At 37.9% G+C, this 21,752-nt stretch overlaps 1 protein-coding gene across 4 annotated transcripts in view; it reads left to right on the top strand.

Annotated features, from left to right (window-relative positions):
- Positions 1–21,752, top strand: part of COG6 (component of oligomeric golgi complex 6) — a 94,801-nt gene that overhangs the window by 49,440 nt on the left and 23,609 nt on the right. For 2 of the 4 annotated variants that reach the window (XM_058686647.1, XM_058686636.1), the window contains exons 14-18: positions 11,369–11,500; positions 11,825–11,992; positions 15,099–15,206; positions 16,451–16,504; positions 19,542–19,621. In XM_058686647.1, coding sequence (XP_058542630.1) covers positions 11,369–11,500; positions 11,825–11,992; positions 15,099–15,206; positions 16,451–16,504; positions 19,542–19,621 — 542 coding nt within the window. Of the gene's footprint in view, positions 1–11,368; positions 11,501–11,824; positions 11,993–15,098; positions 15,207–16,450; positions 16,505–19,541; positions 19,622–19,712; positions 21,317–21,752 lie in introns of those variants that run through there. The other 2 variants (XM_058686654.1, XM_058686662.1) reach the window with 2 other exon arrangements.

Raw genomic sequence — 21,752 nt, 5'->3', positions numbered from 1 at the left:
CCTGAAGTTTATTTTTGTCCATGCTGAGAAGGAAGGGTTTCCTTATTTTTCCCAAATGGTTATCCATTTATTCTATTTTTACTCAGACTGCTAGGTTCTTATATATTTTATGTCTCTAGTAAAGTTAAAATAGAAGTTGCAAGAAAATAAGAAAATAAAATGGATAAAGAGGATGGCATCTTTCAATTAAAACCTAGAACAATATAGGGTATAAATGGGGGGGGGATTAATTGTAATTTGAATATTTTAAGTGCAAGTTATGTGAGTTTATAGCAGTGGATGGGTTTTGACTATTATTGGTTACTGTTGTCATTATCAGTAATTATGCCCTGAAATGTTTTTCTCAGATACGAATTGGGCTATATTTAGGGATATTTTAACATTAATCAAGATGGGAATATGATGCTGTTTATAGCTTGCATGTTGCTTACATCTGCAACCATGTCAGGGTTCTTTCAAGAATTATCCTCCTTTCATTAAATTTTACTGTTCCATGTTTTATATTAATTATATTTTTTTCTTATTCTGCATCTTGTAAATCATTCACGTCTTTTAAAAAGATTCTACCCTTATAAGGAAAACAACACTTACTCAGAATGGTCTTCATTAGCAAAGCACCCAAGTGGAAATTTTTGTTCATAAAATTTTAAGTAAGTAAAATAAATAAATAAATAAAATAAAATTTTAAGTATATGGTAAAATTATTAGGAAGAGTAGCCTTTAAAATAAAGGTATTGCCAGAAATGAACTCTCTTTATATGATTCCTTCTGTGCTTTTAAAAAGACATTATTTGGAAACTAATTCTTTATTTGCTATAAAAAATACATTCAAGGACATCATTTTATTGACAGTCGTATCTTTTCCCTAACAAAGCAGTTTGCAGCACTTGAGAGTATCCAAGTGTGTGCGCTTCCTCCTTATCACCTCTCTTGAAACGTTCATAACTGCAGAGCCAGCAATGTCTAAAGGGAATTCAGTCTTCCTCGACTTACGACGGGGTTGTGTCCCGAAAATATCCTAAGTTGAGAATGCATTTAATACACCTAACCTACATCATAGCTTAGCCTAACCTAATCTTAAACGTGCTCAGAACACTTACATTAGCCTGCAGTTGGGCACCATCATCTAATACAAAAGCTATTTCATAATTAAAGCATTGAGTATGTCATGTAATCTCTTGAATATCGTACCGAAGGTGAGACAGAAACTGGTTGTGTGCTCACAGAGTGGTCATCAGTTGTTTACTCTTGTGACCCCCTGGCTGACTGGGAGCCGCTGCTTGCTGCTTCTGGCCCGCGTCACAGGAGAGAAGTGCACTGCCTGGTGATAGCCTGGGGAAAAAATCAAAATTCAGAATTTAAAATACAGTTTCTACTGAATGCGTATTGCTTTCACACGGTCGTGAAGTCAAAAAATTCTAAGTTGAACCATCATAAGTCAGGAACCGTTTATATGTATCTATGCTGCAAAATACACGGTGCCCTATCAATTTAAGCTAGACAGGCGTTGGCTAAAATTCTTTTCACTATAGTGGTGTTATAATTCTAATTTAACGTGTCATAAATGAAACCCAAATAAAATTAATAGTAGTCAGGGTTAATTTACTCAGGCCTCTGGAAAAACAAAACAAAACTAACCTAAACTAAATGGTCCTTTAAATAAATTGTGACTTCAATTCTAGTATTTAGTTTGTGTTTGGAATCTTCTTTTACTGTTCGAAATGTAGTAAATGGACCAGAAGCTTAGCCATCACTTCTGAGCTTCTTAGACGTTTAAAAATCTTAGGCTCGCCTAGACCTACTGAATCCGAATATGCATTTGAAGGTTCCCTGATCATCCGTACGCATGTTAAAGTTTGAGAAATGCTGTCCTACATGAAGAGTTTGAGTTTCACATTATTCCTTACAGATTGTTCTGCCAGGAAAAACAGAAACAGTATTCTCAGCTAAAATGCTTTTTAAATTTTAAATAAAATTATGTTAAATAAAAAGTTGTAATTATTTGAAGTTATCTCAAACAAATGTTAGTTTGCATTTTAAGATTTATCTTGGGTATTTTTATCGACTTAAGAACTTTAATTCCATAAGTAAATACGTAGGACAAGAGGGAATTTTTGGAGGTGATGGATATGTTTTATGGCATCGAATTTGGTGATGGTTTCATGGGTGTATGTGTATCTCCAAACTCACCAAATTATATACGTTAAGTAAGTACACCTGTTTGTTATGTCAATCATACCTCTCAATAAAGTGGTTTTAAAAAACACCTTAGTTCTATGTATTGTCAGTTGCTAGAACATATATGCATGCAGATAGAGCAAAAGGAGTCTATATATAAAATGAAGAAGTCAGTTTAAAAATAGGAGGGTTGTTTTTTTTTTTGGTTGGTTTTTTTATTTTTGAAAGTAGATGGGTGAGTTGTCTTCTAAGAAGCTACAGAACAGAAAATTAGAGGACTTTAAATGGAAGATATTTGAAAAAGTAAAACTAAAGTTGACAGTGGAATAAAGGCTTAACAGTTTTTGTAATTTGTATGGTGCAGCCTTTTCATTTTCTTTGAAAAAAATCAGAGGGGCGCCTGGGTGTCTCAGTCGGTTAAATATCTGACTCTTGGTTTTCAGCTCAGGCCATGATTTCACAATTTGTGAGATCAAGCCGGGCGTCATTGGGCTCCACCCTGACAGCATGGGGCCTGCTTGCCATTCTCTCTCTCACTCTCCCTCTGCCCTTCCCCTGCTTGCGCGCGCTCTGTCTCCAAATAAATAAACTTAAAAAAAAAAAAAAAAGGTGCATCTACCTATAAAAGGGATGAAAAATGTCATAGTAAACAGTCACAGGAAGTACAACTCTGTTTAGTTTCTAGCTGTATACATTTTTTTAAAAGAGAGGTTCTAGAAGGGAGGGAGACAAACCATAAGAGGCTCTTAAATATAGAGAACAAACCGAGGGTTGCTGGAGGGGTTGTGGGTGGGGGGATGGCTAAATGGACAAGGGGCATTAAGGAAGACACTTGGGATGAGCACTGGGTGTTATATGTAGGGGATGAATCATTGGATTCCACTACTGAAATCATTATTGCACTATATGCTGAGTAACGGATGTAAATTAAAAAAAAAAAAAGCCAATAAAAAAAGTTAAAAAAAGAGACGTTCTAATATGTGGAATATGAAATTTTCAGTAGACTAAACGTTTTTATTTTATTTTTTATTTATTTATTTATTTATTTAAAATGTTTTATTTATTTTTGAGACAGAAAGAGACAGAGCATGAGCAGGGGAGGGGCAGAGAGAGAGGGAGACACAGAATCCAAAGCAGGCTCCAGGCTCTGAGCTGTCAGCACAGAGCCCGATGCGGGGCTTGAACTCATGGACTGTGAGATCAGGACCTGAGCTGAAGTCGGATGCCTAACCAACTGAGCCACCCAGGGGCCCCTAGACTAAACGTTTTTAAATGTGAGGTTTTTATAGTTCAGCTTTATCAATTGGAAAATGTACATAAAACTTACGTGTCTTTCATAAAGCTCTTTTGTACATTAATTATTAATGGCCATGTTGTTTATGAATTTTGGATACTTTTATAATCCATTGTTGATTCTCAGTGCTTACAAAATATAAACAAAAAGATCAAAAGAACTTTCTTTTTAAGTGGCGATGTAACTGACAGTACACAAATCTTAAGTATATAGTTAGTTGAATTTTTGTATTTCTGTATGCTCATTAATCTCCACCCAGATCAAGACATCAAACATTTCCAGCATCTCAGAAGGCTTCTTTATGCCTTTACTCAGTCCCCCCAAGGCAAACCATTATCTGACTTTTATTTCCTATTTTTGTGTGCTATTCAAATTCACATAAATAGATACATGCTTTTTCCAACTTTTTTGGATCTGACTCCTTTCAATTTAACATGTCTGTAAGATTCACCCATGTTGTCTGCAGTTGTTATTTTTCAGTTATTGTGTAATAATTCAGTTGTAGAAATGCACCACAGTGTATTGATGGACACTGGATTGTTTCCAGTTCTTAGGTACTGTAAATAAGGATCCAGTGAATATTCTTGTACATGTCTTTTGATGGATGTAAGTTTTCATTTCTCTCGTGTGTATACACAAGAATGGAATGTCTGGGTGATGGGACTGATAATGTTAGTAGATACCACCAGGCATCTTTTAAAGCGTGTGTACCAGTTTAGTCCACCAGAAACGTGTGAGAATTTCGTTTGTTCCACATCCTCTCCAGTACTTGATAGTGCTGATCTTTTCAGTTTCAGCCATTGTGGAAATTATGTGGTGGTATTTCATTTGTGATTTGCACTTTCTTGAAGACTATAAAGATGTTGAACAGTTTTTCATATGTTTATTGGTTGCTGGATATACTCTCTGTGAAGTGTCTTTTGAAGTCTGTTACCCAGTTTTCTATTGGGTTATCTGTATTTTTCTTACTGATTTGTAAGATTTTTTTTTTAAATGTGTTCTGGATAAAAGGAAGCATTACAAATATTTTCTCCCAATTTAACGTGTCTTTTCACTCTCTTAGTGGAGTATTTTGATGAACAGAATTTCTTCACTTTAATTTTGTTCTGTATCCTGACTTTTATTTATCTAATCTCTTCCTGTCCTTAGGTTATGAAGTTATTCTTACATGTTTTTTTCTAAGAAGCTTGGTTTCTTTAGCTTCCACATTTAGGTCTTTGATCCATCTCAGATTAATTTTTAACTATGCGATGAGGTAGTGGTCAAGGTTAATTTTTTTCCCATATGAATATCTAGTACATCAGGCACCATTTATTATAAAGGTAATCCTTTCCCACTGAATTGCAGTGGAAACTGTCAGAAATCGCAAGACCATATATGCATGGATTTGTTTTGTGAATGTTTATTCTACTCCCATTGGTTTATTTGTCTGTCCTTGTACCACTGCCACACTGTCCCGTATAACACTTAACCACTAGAAATCCATTTCACTTGGATGAAATTAAGTTGAAGTGATAGGAGGATGTTAATTAGATACTTTTCTACTTTAGAGTTTCTTTCCATTATTTTTACTACATTATTATTAAATTATAGATTTTATTTATCTGACAACCGCCACAGTTTTCATTTGCTTTTGAAGCATAATTCTGACCCAGGGCTAATCTGGTATGTGTAAAAGCACTTCATAGAAGGTCGGTTTGTTAAATGAAGTGAGTTCAAGTAGTACTTGTATCATTTGTCTTTGGCTCTAACTAAGGCATGAGTTTGGTTTGAATTGTGCAGCTTTTACAGACCTTAATTCAAGGGGATCAAAAAAGATTCTCTTCAGCTATCTCCTATTGGTGCGTGAGATTTCTGTCACTAGCCTTCTGTTTGGCGATTGAAAAATGAAATTTTTATTTCCCTGATGAGGAGTGACGTTGAGCATCTTTTCATGTGCTTGTTGGCCATCTGGATGTCTTCTTTAGAGAAGTGTCTATTCATGTTTTCTGCCCATTTCTTCACTGGATTATTTGTTTTTTGGGTGTGGAGCTTGGTGAGTTCTTTATAGATTTTGCATACTAGCCCTTTGTCCGATATGTCATTTGCAAATATCTTTTCCCATTCCGTCGGTTGCCTTTTAGTTTTGTTGATTGTTTCTTTTGAAGTGCAGAAGCTTTTTATCTTCATGAGGTCCCAATAGTTCTTTTTTGCTTTTAATTCCCTTTCCTTTGGAGATGCGCCAAGTAAGAAATTGCTGCGGCTGAGGTCAGAGAGGTTTTTCCCTGCTTTCCTCTCTAGGGTTTTGATGGTTTCCTGTCTCACGTTCAGGTCCTTCATCCATTTTGAGTTTATTTTTGTGAATGGTGTAAGAAAGTGGTCTAGTTTCATTCTTCTGCATGTTGCTTTCCAGTTCTCCCAGCACCATTTGTTAAAGAGACTGTCTTTTTTCCATTGGATATTCTTTGCTGCTTTGTCAAAGATTAGTTGGCCATACTTCTGTGGGTCCAATCCTGGAGTCTCTATTCCATTGGTCTAAGTGTCTGTTTTTGTGCCAATATCATGCTGTCTTGATTATTACAGCTTTGTAGTAGCGGCTAAAGTCTGGGATTGTGAAGCCTCCTGCTTTGGTCTTCTTCAAAATTACTTTGGCTATTCGGGGTCTTTTGTGGTTCCATACAAATTTTAGGATTGCTTGTTCTAGCTTCGAGAAGAATGATGGTGCAACTTTGATTGGGATTGCATTGAATGTGTAGATAGCTTTGGGTAGTATTGACATTTTAACAATATTTATTCTTCCAATCCATGTGCACGGAATGTTTTTCCATTTCTCTATATCTTCTTCAATTTTCTTCATAAGCTTTCTATAGTTTTCAGCATACAGATCTTTTGCATCTTTGGTTAGGTTTATTGCTAGGTATTTTATGATTCTTGGTGCAATTGTGAATGGGATCAATTTCTTTATTTGTCTTTCTGTTGCTTCATTATTAGTGTACAAATCAAAACCACACAGAGATATCACCTCACACCAGTCAGAGTGGCTAAAATGAACAAATCAGGAGACTATAGATGCTGGAGAGGATGCAGAGAAACAGGAACCCTCTTGCACTGTTGGTGGGAATGCAAACTGGTGCAGCTGCTCTGGAAAACAGTGTGGAGGTTCCTCAAAACATTCAAAATAGATCTACTCTATGACCCAGCAATAACACTGCTAGGAATTTACCCAAGGGATACAGGAGTGCTGATGCATAGGGGCACTTGTACCCCAGTGTTTATAGCAGCACTTTCAATAATGGCCAAATTATGGAAAGAGCCTAAATGTCCATCAACTGATGAATGGATAAAGAAATTGTGGTTTATATGCACAATGGAATACTACTTGGCAATGAGAAAGAATGAAATACGGCCTTTTGTAGCAACGTGGATGGAACTGGAGAGTGTTATGTTAAGTGAAATAAATCATACAGAGAAAGGCAGATACCATGTTTTCACTCTTATGTGGATCCTGAGAAACTTAACGGAAGACACTGGGAGAGGGGAAGGAGGAAAAAAAAAGTTAGAGAGGGAGGGAGCCAAACCATAAGAGACTCTTAAAAACTGAAAACAGGGGCGCCTGGGTGGCTCAGTCAGTTGAGCGTCCGTCATGATCTCACGGTTCGTGAGTTTGAGCCCTGTGTCGGGCTCTGTGCTGACAGCTCGGAGCCTGGAGCCTGCTTTGGATTCTGTGTCTCCCTCTCTCTCTGCCCCTCCCCTGATCATGCTGTCTCTCCATCTCTCTCAAAGATAAACATTAAAAAAAATTTTTTTAGAAGAGAGAAATATGGGGAATCCTTCAGACTAAAATACAGAGACACTAGACAGTAACTCGAATTCACATGAAGAAATAACACCACTAAATGTTCTGATATAGGCAAAGAAAGTATTAATGTATTTTCCATTTGTAATTCCCTTTTTCCCCCTGATTCAAAAGACAACGGCATGAAGCAATAATTATAATTCTGTGTTAACGAGTCCACAACATAGATACAATTTGTAACTATAGTAGTGTAAAGGAAGAGGAGACCTGGTCTACATAAGAGTAAAGCTTTTGTGTGCTATTGAAAGTAAGTTGGCATTAACCTGAAGTATACTGTTATAAATTAAGATGTTATAATTATAATTCCCAGGACACCACTAAGAAACTAACAAACACCACACACACACTCACACACACATATATGTAAATAAACAGTAAGGGAATTAAAGGAGCATACTGGAAAATACTAACACAAAAGAAGGCAGTAACAGAGGGACAGAGGAACAAAAACAGTTAAGACATAAGAATAACAAAACAGCAGACACAAATTCTATTTTATCATCAATTAAATGTGAAAGGATTAAACATGCCGTCCAAAAAGCAGAGACTTGGGGCGCCTGGGTGGCTCAGTCGGTTAAGCGTCCGACTTCAGCTCAGGTCACAATCTCGCGGTCCGTGAGTTCAAGTCCCGCGTCGGGCTCTGGGCTGATGGCTCAGAGCCTGGAGCCTGCTTCCGATTCTGTGTCTCCCTCTCTCTCTGTCCCTCCCCCGTTCATACTCTGTCTCTGTCTCAAAAATAAATAAACGTTAAAAAAAATTAAAAACAAAAAAAAAAAAACCCCAAAAAACAAAAAGCAGAGACTGGCAGATGGACCTTTAAAAAAAAAAATGATCCAACTACCCATATGCTACCTTCAAGAAGCAAAAGGTTTAGGGGCACCTGGGTGGCTCAGTCAGTTGAGCATCTGATTCTTGATTTCATCTCAGGTCATGATCTCATGGTCTGTGAATTCCAGCCCCACACTGGGCTCTGCTCTGACAGTGTGGAACCTGTTTGGGATTCTCTCCCCCGCCCCTCCCCCCTGCCCCTCCTCTACTCATGCTGCAGGCGCTTGCTCTCTCTCTCAAAATACATGCACAAACATTAAAAAAACAAAAACAGAAAGGTTTAAATACACAAAGAGGTTGAAAGTGAAAGGATGGGAAATGACAGACTTTGCAAGCAAAAACCAAGAGCTAGAGTAGTTATGCTAATTTCAGATAAAATAAACTTTAGAGACAAACACCACTAGAAACAAACACATTTTATAATCTTTATTATCAAGAAGACCTGACAATTATAAACGTGTGCATCTAACAGTAGAACCCCAAAATACATGAAACCAAGATTGACAAAATTAAATAAAAAGTATCTCTCATGGAAAATATTTATTTCAAGTTTCATACCTCCTTCAGTTTTGCTTCCTTTTTTTCTGTTAAATTCAAACTGAATTAAGAAAAACTCCAGAATATGAAGCCATCTTTATAAAAGTATTTTCTATTCATTCACCCAATTTAAAAAGATATCCAGAATGTTTTTAAACTGATGGTAATGATGGCTAATTAATGTTATTTCTAAATAAAGGAATTTTTATACTTTATTTATACCCCCCCCCCCCCCCCGACGCGGGGCTTCAACTCACAAACCGCAAGATCATGACCTGAGCCGAAGTCGGACACTCGACTGACTGAGCCACACAGGCACCCCGGGATTCCCCACATTTCTTGTGGAACAGGTTTACTGGTGAAGAATCTTTGTTTTCCTTCATTCTTAAGAGTAGTTCTACTGAGTACAGAATTCTGTCTTGACGGTCTTTCTTGCAGCCCTTGAATATGCTATCCAGCGCCTTACGGCCTCCATGTTTTCTGATGAGAAATCAGCTGTTAATCTTATGAGAATCCTTTGTCATAATCACTTACTTCTCTTACTGCTTCCAGATTGTCTCTTTGTCTTTTGACAGTTTGTGTGATGTGTCTTAGTGTGAAACTGTGTAAGTTTATTCCTTGTGGAGTTTGTGAGCTTCTTAGATGCTTAGATTAATGTTTTGTTTTAATCGCATTTGTGAAATCTTTGTCATTAGCTCTTCAAATATTTTTTCTGCACTCCTCTCTCCTTCTAAGAGAACCACATTGTACTTAATGTTGATGGTGTTCCATAGGTCTCTGAGGCTTTGTGAATTTTCTTTCATTTGTTTTTCTTTCTGTCCCTCAAACTGGATAATTTTAATTGACCTATCTTCAAGTTCACTGATTACTTATTCTGCCTACTCAGATGTGCTATCGAATCCCTAGAGTGAATTTTTCATTTTAGTTACTTTCAACTACAAAATTTCTATTCAATTATTTCTTTTTATCATTTTTATTTCTTTGTAAATATTCTCTATTTGATGAGACATTGTTCTCATACTTCCCTTTAGTTCATTAACCTGGTTCCCTTTCTTAAAATCGCCAATTTTGAGGTGCTGAGTGGCTCAGTTGGCTGGGCATCTGACTCTTGATCTCAGCTCGGGTCATGATCTCACGGTTTGTAGGTTTGAGCCCCACAAGCTTGGGATTCTGTCTCTCCTTCTCTCTGCCCCTTACCTGCTGTGCTCTCTGTCTGTCTCTCTCTCTCTCAAAATAAATAAATAAAGTTTAAGATAAAATACAATAGTCAATTCAGAATTTTTGTGTAGTAACTCCAGTGTCCAGGATTCCTCAGGGGAAGTTCCCATTGACTATTTTTTCTGTGCATGGACCATATATTTTTGTTTCTTTGCATGTCTTATAATTTTTTGGTTTTGTTGTTTTATGAAAGAGGGAAGATTTTCAGAGGTCCGTACTTTGATATTCCTGCTGCTGTCACTTGTGTATTAACTTTTCTATATAAAACATTCTTCATATAAATCCAGATACTTAAAAATTCTTATACTTTTCTGTCTGACACAAGGCTATAGTCTCTTACATAGACTTCTATCATATTTTTTAGATAAGATCTGACTATATTATTATAAGTACTCAACAAAAATTCACCAGCATGTCTTCTTGGATATCATGATGCCAGCAAGAAGAGAGAATGAACTTGGCATACCTTCCAGTTTATAGTACCCAATAGTTTATTTTTTTTATTTTTATTTTCTTTTGTTTAAAAATTTTTTTTTAACGTTTATTTTTGAGACAGAGAGAGATAGAGCATGAACGGGGGAGGGTCAGAGAGAGGGAGACACAGCATCCGAAACAAGCTCCAGGCTCTGAGCTGTCATCACAGAGCCCGACGCGGGGCTTGAACTCACGGACCGCGAGATCATGACCTGAGCCGAAGTCAGCCGCCTTACCGACTGAGCCACCCAGGCGCCCCTAGTACCCAATGGTTTATATGCAACAATCCCACTAATCCTTAAAGAATCCCTCTGAAATTCTGAGAAGTTAAAGAACTTACCCAGGACCACACAACTGGTGATTGGTAATCTAAAGTGTGAAACTAATCTTTAACTTCAGTGCTAAAGATTTCAGTGGCGGTGTTACACCGTGTAGAATAGTGGGCACTGTGTTTCTGTGAAGTGTGTAGCCCATAGACTGATCTGGATATCACCTGTGGTGCTTATTGAAAGATGGATTCCTAGTCCCCAAACCTATGCATATTGAGCCACATTTCTGAGATTTGGGCCTGAGGGTGGATGATGATTCTCAACTATATTATCGTTGGGGGAGTGTTGGTTTCTAGATTGCCTTTTTCTAATGACTTGGGCTAAAAAAAAAAAACAAAAAACAAAAACCCAAAACAGTAGGCCATTTCAAATCTGCATAAAAATATAATTCTACATCAAAGACTACTGAGTTTTCTTGTAACTTTCGAATTTTAGAAGTATAAATCCTTTACTTCTAATTGTGAGAAGAATATATTAATTCTGTGATAATAAAACAAAACCGTTTGGTGTCGCTTTATGCTTATTAGTATAAGCTATGGATCAATTCTAGATTTTGTAATGCTGGCCAAATCTTTACATCTTTTACATATATTGTTTTACTGTGAATTGTATTTATTTATACATTAAAATTTAGTGGAAAATGTAAGCAGTGAATGAAGCCACCCTTTATTTTAGGTTGAACTCCCACCACCTGATCTTGGACCAAGTTCTGCATTAAATCAGACACTCGCATTGTTGCGTGAAGTTTTGGCATCTCACGATTCTTCAGTTGTACCGTTAGATGCCCGTCAAGCTGACTTTGTGCAAGTATGTTGTAAATCATTTTTAATGATTATTTATTGCTCCTCTGTTATACATTCTGTTGAAATTCTGGCCTTTTACAACCCATGCATTGTAACAGTCCCTCTCATTGATTTTTTCTTTCACGTATTAGATCAGCTCTCTTTAATTTAAAAAGTACTTTATTCAGTGATGCCCATTGTAAAAAACATTATGATTACCATACCATTTAATCTTATAAGTTGCTCCCCTTCCAATTAGTTTGTCATTCTTTCTGAAGTACTATTAACCCAGGCCTGTGTCACTGATTGGGGAATAAAAAATAGATTTTATTTTATTTTTCACTTACAGGTTTTATCGTGTGTCTTAGATCCTCTCCTCCAGATGTGTACCGTATCTGCCAGCAATTTAGGCACAGCTGACATGGCCACTTTCATGGTCAATTCACTCTATATGATGAAGACGACACTAGCTCTGTTTGAGTTCACTGACAGACGACTAGAAATGCTACAGTTTCAGGTAAATTTTGTCATAAGATGCCCGCTCACTGTGATGGAGCCTTTTTTCATCTGATCTCAGTTACTGGCTTTAGTCCAATTTCGGCGACCTAATTTCAATAAAGTCTAGGGTATGGTCTGATGGAAATACACACACACACACACACACACACTCACTCACACAACGCACACACATACTTGGTGTTTCAGTTTTGTTTTGGGAAGCCAGAATATGTAATGAGTATGATATTTTATTCAAACCATAGTATGTGATGATAGAATGAAGCTTTTCTTATCGATTGGAACAGCAATTCTGCATGCAGATTTCAGCTGCTGAACTGTGAATAATATGCTATATTTTCCAAGCTTGCTAGCTAGTGCAGAAGGTGTTACAGAGGACAGATATATTTTTATCTATGTGTAAACCAGTGTTAGGCAAAACATTACAATTTGTTATACCAATGACTCTAGTCCTTTAAGCCAAATAGTATCATTTAAGAGTTTGTAAAGTGGCTAAGCCGTTTATAAAATTTACCAGATACTTGGCTTCTGATTTTGAAATAGTGACTTTTGGTATATATAATGTTTTGAAGAAAAAATGCTGACTGTTCTGTGTTATTACAAGTATATAAGTAATATGGCAGTGTCTATAGTAAAAATTTATTTGTGAACTTTGGGGGTTTTCTAAAGCATGAGTTTTGATAAATCTAAACTTGTGATATTTTCTAATTTCTAATTCCTTCTTTTAAAAGAAATATAATGAGGTATGATTAATTTTCCTTTCTTAAATAATTACTGTTTTTTGTGGAATTAATAAAATTCTTTTTTTAAGGAGCACCTGGGTGGCTCAGTCAGTTGAACATTTGACTCTTGATTTTGGCTCAGGTCATGATCCCAGGGTCGTGGGATCGAGCCCCGTGTCGGGCTCCATGCTGAGCATGGAGCCTGCTTAAGATATTCTCTCTCTCTCTCTCTGTGTCTCTCTCTCTCTCTGTGTCTCTCTCTCTCTGTCTCTCTTCCTCTCTCCCTTTGCCCTTCTCACTCTCACTTTCTCAAATAAAAATTTTTAAAAATCTTTTTTAAAAAAAATTCATTGGTTTTTACTGTATTTATCACTGATTCAACCCCTAAACCCTGCCATTTGTCTACATCTTTTCTCAAGTTGTTCAGGTATATCAGGTGTTCGTCGGTCTGTTTTATCACCAGTTACCTGTGTTCCTTAAATATTCCCTGGTCATGTTTTGCTTTCCAAGGGGACAAGCCCCAGTGTGTAAGTGCCTATGAAGCCTGCACTTAACTTCATGCTTGGTGATAGGCTGTTGGCCAGTGCTAGCTGCATGGGCCAGCCCAGAGCTCTGAGAGAGGATTGTACAATGATGCGGGTACTGGAAGGCATGGTTTATTTAGGCCCTCCAAAGAAATTTTATCTTGTTGCATAAACAATTTTTGGTTTTTCATACCTTTTCTATCAATGGTCTATTAATTTTCTTCTACTCTGACTTACCTTCTTCCAGTGTTTCAAGTAAGGAGTCCAGGCTAGTCTGATTCTCTTTTCTTTGTGGTAACTTACTCTGTCCATCTGGAAGCTCGTAAGGATTTTCCTTTGAGTTCAGATAGTTAGTTCCTCAGGGTATTGTTTGGTATGTCTCTTTCCCCATTTGGATTTTGCAGAGCCATTTCAGTCTGAAGATTCAACCCTTTATTTTGCTCAATATAGTTTTCTATTATCTAATTAATTATCACTTTTCTTTGTATATTCTGAATTTTCTATTTTCTATTTTATCTATTTTCTATTTTATAATTATATAATTATAAAAATGTTATATTTTATATTCTGAAGTTTCTGCCTTTATTGGTTTTATCTCCAGAATCTCTCTTTTAATATCTTTTCATATCTCTTTATTTAATCTTTCTTTGATGTTACTATGTTACTTTTCTTCCATTCTTCTTCAGATGCTAATTTGATTCTTAGCTCTTTCATTAAATGTTTATATTTGCACATCTTTGTTTTTTTTTTGTTTTTTTTGTTTTTTTTTATTTCCAGTAAGTCTAGTGTCTAAGGCCTCTAATTGTACTTTCTTGGACATTTACTTTAGAGAAAAAAATAAAGTACTCTGCGTCTTTTAATAGGGTTGCCTCCGGAAAAGTGACTCCTTCTAATCATTCCGATGGGCTTTCTCTTAGAACATACTCCCCTTTTTTAAGTTAGTTGGAAGTTTTTTAGGGGGAGGGCCTCAGCAGCAAACTGGAGTTACTCGGACAACAGAAGCATTCAGATGGTAACAGCACAATGGGTAGCGTTACTGTGCCCCGGCAAACAGACTGGCAAAGCCGAGGGAACTTGCTGGTCAGGAGAAGAAGGAAGATCTCCAAAGTCTCAGGCCTGTACTGGTAAAAGTAAGGGGGCAGAAGACTTCTTCCCACTAAGGGATACTTCAGCCCATCAGGGTAGTCCACTTCTGTGGATTCTGCCCCCATTAGCATTAGATGGCTTCCCCGAGGATAATACAAAGCAGGTGAGCACATACAACTCACATCTGCTAGTCAAGTCTTCGTGGACAGTTCCTAAACCTGAAATCTTTGGCCAACCTTCTGCTGGGTTCTCAACTCCCCCCTGGTAGAAACCTGCTTTCTCCCCGGGAGAAACCTGTTGCCTCCAGGCATCTCCATCGGGCACATTTGATTGGTTGAGTCAGTCCAGTAAGTTGGGAAGGTAGGGGTATGTGGAGGTCAGGAACATCAGGCCTTCATCTTCCCAGAAGTCTTCCTAAGTATTTTATATTGTTGTTATCTTTTAATGTTTCCTGTTTGTTTGTGTTTTGTTTATTGCCATCTTTTAAAAGAGCTAACAAGAGACTCAATTTGTTTGACTAGTGGCTAGTACTGAAATCCTTTCAGTTCTCATTTTTAAAATGAGACTTTCTCTCCCTTTTGTAGGAGGACTTCCTCTTTGGGGGAACGAAAAGATTTTGTCACAGAAGTGGCCCATGTGCCTCATGGTCTGGAACTCATGGCCGCTGCAAGGAGCAAGTCTGTGATGAAGAGCTGACTCCAGAGTGGTCTACTTGTACTCTCCGCAGTCTTATTCCTCTTTTAAAATATTTTCTTTCTGCTGGGTTTTCTTTTAGATTGAAGCACATTTGGACACACTTATCAATGAGCAGGCTTCTTATGTTTTAACTAGAGCCGGCTTGAGTTATATCTATAACACCGTGCAGCAACATAAACCTGAGCAGGTAAGCACATGGGTGTTCCAGGTTAGAGAAATACGCATTAAGAGTATGGGGTCTAGAGCTAGCCTCTAACTGAACCTTGGCTCTGCCGCTTACTAGCTATTCTCACTGGGAAAGTGACTTATCTCTCTGTATCTGTTTCCTCAGCTGTGGAATTGGGGTAATGATAATATCTGTATTGTAGGTTGTTCTGAAGATTAAGTGAGGTAACATATGTACAGTTCTTAGATGACTACCCGAGACTGTAGTAGAGTGCCCCTAAGTATTAACTATACTTCTTACTATGGATAATTTTGGTTAAAAGTAATGAAAATGTACAAAAATCAGCATTATAAATTGTATAAAGGATATTCATACTGGTAAATTTTTCAGAGTCCTGTATCACTATGGGTTAATTGAATGCATAGATTGCTGTGTAAATGCAGTCATCCCCTTTTTAACTTAGCAAATCTTGGTCTGTTACTTTGGAAAGGTAAATACTTCTGAGACCAACATAAGATCTTGTTAAGTTATAGAACTCCAGTGGAAATAGAGAAGGGAGTGGGGGAACCTGAGAAATTCATGTAAGCATCTTTATTTAGAAAGCTAAGAACTCATTTTTTTAAAGATTTTGTTTTATCTTATTAAGTAGGCTGCATGCCCACCACGGGGCTCAAACCCATGACCCTGAGATCAGGAGTCACACACTGTACCAACGTGCACCAGCCAGGCGCACCCCGCAAACAACTCGTTTAAGTAGCATTAACATGAAACATATTTTAGAGTCCAGGAACTCTTAAATGAAGCTTTCAAAAATCACCAGCTCCAAATTTGTTATTTTGATAAAGCAGCAAGCAGATTTCTACCAGAGAAGAATCAATTCTGCTGCCGTTTGATACTATCTCAAATTGTCAGGGTGAGACTTCAAGCCTCCATATCTTGCTGCCATTTCCTAAATGCTTCCTCGCCTATTTGCTTGCTTATAAGTCAATCTGAAATATCCTGGTGTTCCTGTTGTTGATAAGCTTGTGCTAGTCACTCCCTCCGACAAATATGATTACGTGCCTTCGTGCTAGTTACACAAAAATGAACAAGCCATAGTCCCTGCTCTCACTGAGGTTGAAGAGATGACACTTGAGTTCTTTGGAAATGAGCCGAATTTCCAAATTTGGGGAATCTATGAATAGACTGTATTTCATAAGTGAACCGAAACTATAGCACCTTTTTTACATCTTGTTTTTGCTGTTTTTGTTTTTGTTTTTTTCTAGGGCTCTTTAGCTAATTTGCCCAACCTAGATTCCGTGGCACTGAAGGCTGCAATGGTAAGTGAATAAGAATAAAATCAAGCATTTCAGCATAGGTTTCCTTATGGAACACTATTAACTTTTTCCTGTGTGATAGTTTTGTCCTGGGTGGTAATTTTGTCTCTTGATATATACTTTATCCAGAGGGGGTTTAAGGATAATGATTGTACATACGTTTCCTTTAACTAAGGTCCAAACACGACATCCATTTGTGCTAATATTCCACTACACCCTCATAACCTCATCATCCCTGTTCAGGTTTTCTTCATTTTCAGAGTTTTACTCCTAATGTCATAGAGAAGTGGGAATGACAGACACGAAGAAGTTGGGCTGTATATCATTCAAGACTTCCTGCTATTAGTCTTTATAGTTCTTGATTTCTCTCTGAGATCACTGAAATCAGAGTCCAGTCTTAAAATAACGTATTACTCTGGAGCGTGAGACTCCTCGAACCTCCACTTTATTACCTTCTTTTCAAGTGAAGAGCTTGCTTGCACATCCCTCTCTGCCCGTGTGCCGCTTCCCGGAGTGTGTTTCCGTGTCTTAAGTATAGACTTTGTGTGTATGTATGTCCACCAATCACGTGACACTCATGTAGCCCTTGTCGGATGATGTTCTTTGGAAGCTATATACTAATAACGCTAGCAGTAGTAATAACAGTGATGAATAACACCAGCCAGTAACATTCGTTGCGCGTGCCAAGTGTTTTTCGTGTATTAACTCTAAACCTCCGAACACCCCATTCAACCTAGTACTTACACTCTCAACTACTAAATAAGAAACGTTACATCATGACAAAAGACTAGAGAAAGAGAAGTAACAGTCATAACTTCTATTCATCAAACATCACAGCAAAACCTTTCAAAACAGATCTCATTCTAAAAAGTTTAAGCAAAGATAAATGGAAATGAATACATTTTAGATTATTTCAAAAAGGTGACTTTCTGGGTGCCTGAGTGGTCAGTCGGTTAAGCATCTGACTCTTGATCTCGGCTCAGGTCGTGGTCTCACGGTTTGTGGGATTGAGCCCCAGCATCAGGCTCTGCACTGGCAGCCCGGACCCTGCTTGGGATTCCCTCTCTCCCTCTCTCCCGCTCTGCTGCTCCTCCACTTGCACACGTGCGCGTGTGCACTCTCTCTCTCCAAATAAATAAACTTAAAAAAAGATAAGCTTCTTAGGAAGTTAAATATACACTCACCATACTACCTAGTGGTCTCACTCCAAGGTATTTGCCCCCCAAAATGAGGACATAGCTCTACCCACAGATCAGTCATCTTCGCACTCACTCAATGTGTTTCCTCCCTGTCTTTCTCTCCCCACTGACACATATCCAGTCCATAATATAAACCCACAAAATACATTTAAACCCCGTTGCAAGTTCTTTTGTGCGTGGTCTTAAACTTGAATAACAATTGAGTTGAAGATTTTATGTCTCTCTAACGAAACAGAATCTTGTTTTGTGTGTGGTAACTGCCTGCTGCCTTCACTGGAATGCTTCAGGGCACTTCAGTTCGGCATACCCCAGGCTCGAACTCTGTCACGTCTTCCTGCCCCCCACCCCCAGGTCCTCCTCCAAGTGTTCTTAACTCAGAAAGCAGTAAGAGCTTCTGTCCGTTATTATTTCAACATTGTCCTCTGTTTTCTAGGCATTATGCTAAGAACTGGGATGAAAATAGACATGATCTAGTAAGGGGTATAGCTGTTACACAACTAAATAAGTGTGAAAAGAATACAGTTAGGAATTGTAATAATGCTGTGAATTAAATGGCACAGATCCAGATCTGAGAGTCGTGCCCTTCCGTCCTGTCACTAACCAGATGCTGCTGATCTTGCTGTCCAGTTCTCTCAAATATCTCCTCTTCTGTCTGCCACGTTATTTTCCTTGTAGTCTAAGGTGCCGCGGTAGCTGCCTATTTAGTGTCCTTGCATCTGCCTTCCATTTCCTTCTTGCTGCAGCCAGACTTAGTTTCTTAAAACTTGAATCAGATTATTCCCCTCCTTCAATGGCTTCCTCATGCCTTCCCAGTGAGAATTAAAATCCTGTAAGAAAGCATACGAGACCTATACGAACTGATTTCTGTTCGCCATTCTCTTTCTCACTTCAAGTCTTTGTGCTGTCCCATCCATGCAACCCCCGAACCCTCACTGCACACACTTACTTAATCTCTTTTCATCTCTGAGATCTCACTTCAGATTTCCTTTCCTCAGATTCTTTAGGCAAACACAGAAGCTAGGTCCATCCTCCTGATTTACACTTTTGTACTACTTTGTTTTTTTCCTTCATAGCATCCAACACAGTTTGTAATTATATATTTATTTACCTCATTACTTACTTACCATCTTTCTCAGTAGGCCGTAGCTCTCTGAAGCTAGGGACTGTCCTCTTTGGCTCACCACTATATATACTTTACCTCATATACTACCTTCCTAATAGTAGGTACTCGATAAATATCAGTTGAAGGAATAAGTAAATGAATAATTAACATACAGTGGATTTAAGGAAGTAAGGTAGACTTGAAATCTGATCACTTTACTTCTTGTTAGTATTTTTTATTCAAAAGTTCGTTGAGGGAGATTAAGATGAACCACTTGGATTTAGAATTTTCAAAGCAGCTATGCTGATATTAACTACTTTAAGAAGTCGACACTTGTGGAGCGCCTGGGTGGCTCAGTCAGTTGAACGTCTGACTTTGGCTCAGGTCAGGATCTCGTGGTTTGTGAGTTTGAGCCCCGCATTGGGCTCACTGCTGTTAGCATGGAGCCAACTTCATATCCTCTGTCCTTCTGTCTCTCTGCACCTCCCCCACTCGCTCACTTGCTCTCTCTCTCTCTCTCTGTGTCTCAAAAATAAATATTTTTAAAAAATGAAGTTTACACTTTTAGGGAATTTTAGTTAGAATGTTGAAGAAATAACTCATTTGATCACAAAGAAGTCGTTATTTGTACTATGGTGTATTTCCTAAGATTTAACCCTTTAAATGAGTTGGTTATATTTGAGATGTCCGTTAGCAGATGTACGCACTTTATGTTTTGCTCTTTCTCTGTTTCATTTAGGTGCAGTTTGATCGTTACCTGTCAGCCCCAGACAGCCTGTTAATGCCACAGCTGAACTTTCTCCTAAGTGCCACAGTGAAGTAAGTGTGTTTCTGTCTCAACTAGTTGGTTAAGGTTCACATATGTTTCAAAACAGCAAGCGCGTTTCTTAGAAAAAAATTTCTTTTCAAGAATAGGAGATTGACGTTCTCCTAGATTGAAGACTATAGATTGAAGATTTATGGTTACCAGCCTTTTTTCACGCCTCGGCCACCCTAAGAGATCTCACCCGACCCTGCTCATACTTACTGCTTACATGTAGGCGGCTCCAAAATCTCTACTTAGTGAATGATTCTTAAAACTGATGTGACTATAGTGGAAGTATATAGCCATAATACCAAACTAATAAACATGTCAGAATGACATTGAAAATGTCGTGGAAGCTCAATAGTATATTAATTGTGCCGTGCAGATGAGCTGCTGTATAGACTGTTTGGATCTGTTAGGTATATTTTGTAATTTTTCAGTATCACCTATTTACCAGGAATGTGTTCAAGACAAAGAACTATACAGTAATATCTCAGAATGTTACGGTTAGAAGAAACAGAGGGATCATATTGTCTGACCTTCCTGATTATAAGGAAAATATTGACAGATTTAAGTTGCGTGGAAGTAGGAAATTAGACAATTTTAAACATTTTTTTTTTTCCTTTCCATTCGCCCTGCTGTGTATTAAATGCTTTCTGTGTAACAGGCACTAAGGATTAAGATTTGAAGGACATTTGCACTGTCTTCAGGGAGATCATAGTCTGTTGGGTCAGTTAGACATGTGAACAAATATTTATTTTATTTTAATATTTTTTAAATGTTTATTTATTATTTTTGAGAGAGAGAGAGAAGAGAGAGCATGAGCGGGGGAGGGGCAGAGAGAGAAGGGGACACAGACTCCGAAGCAGGCTCCAGGCTCTGAGCTGTCAGCACAGAGCCTGATGGCAGGGCACGAGCTCACGAACTGTGAGATCGTGACCTGAGCTGGTCCGGCCCTTAACTGACTGAGCCACCCAGGTGCCCCACAAATATTTATATGAAAAAGTACGGTAAGGAAAGAACTATTGAACTTGAAGAAAATACTCCAGTTACCAGAAGGGGAGCCGTGGGGCAGAGACGGCACACTTGTTTCCTGTTGTCCTGGAGGGCACGTCCGCAGCAGTGAATAGAGCAAAGAGGCGGCTTCTGACTCAACACGCAGGAAAATTTGAATTAGACTGGCCAACTAGAATTGACTGGCAAGGGGATGGATCAGTTTTTCTCAGACATAAAGTTGGGAAATTTGATCATTTTAGGTGTAGTTAATGATTTTAATTTTTTTTTTTTACTTTTATATTTTATCATCCTAAAAGATCTCATACTGTCTACTTACCTGGAACTCTAAAGACCCGAGAGATTATAAAAGAAAATCCATTATGCCGTGTCTCAGATTTGTGTGTGTTTCTTAAATTATTTTTCTTAACCGAATACCTGTAGTTCTTTAGATTTAACCACGTTTCAATCTTAGTATTTGAATGTTGCGCCGTTTGGGACGTCACTAAATATAAAACGTACCGTTATTCTTTTCATAATATGCTGAATGGCGGGAAGTTTTAATGTGTTTTATAAAGGATGGCAGGTAGAGCAGATGCCATAAAGGAGAAATTGGAACAGATTTGGCTACATGACACTTTGAAGTTTTTGTCTCGTTTTTGTTTTTACAGAAAACAACAATATAAACCAACTTAAAATAAAAACCGTAATGTGGAGCAGTATTTTCAATTTGTGTAACAAAGTATCCTTAATATAGTATCCTTAATAGCCAACAAAATACCACAAATCAGGACAAAACAGTAGAAAAATAGGCACTGTGTGTTTGGACAGTTCACAGAAGAAATGCAAATGGCAAATAACTAGAACATAATAATTATCAAAAAATGCAAATTAAAACAGCAGTGAGAATATCTGTCCATCAGATTCCTGACAATAAGGCGTTTGTTATATGCTAATTGAAAGGGTCTGGGAAAATGGGTATTTTCATATGCTGCTGGTGAGAGTATAAATTAGTACAATCTTTTTAGAGGGCAATTTGACAACTTCCATCAAAACTTTAAAAGTTTATGTCCCTAGACTCAGGGATACCTCCTAACAGACTCCCCCCCCCCCCCCCCCCCATTCCTAAGCTTTAATAGGAGTTAGAAGTAA

Source organism: Neofelis nebulosa, chromosome 1 (assembly GCF_028018385.1).
Source record: "Neofelis nebulosa isolate mNeoNeb1 chromosome 1, mNeoNeb1.pri, whole genome shotgun sequence".
Lineage (NCBI taxonomy): Eukaryota > Metazoa > Chordata > Mammalia > Carnivora > Felidae > Neofelis > Neofelis nebulosa.
Note: the sequence above shows the minus strand (reverse complement) of the source record. Positions and strands in the feature narration are given on the sequence as shown.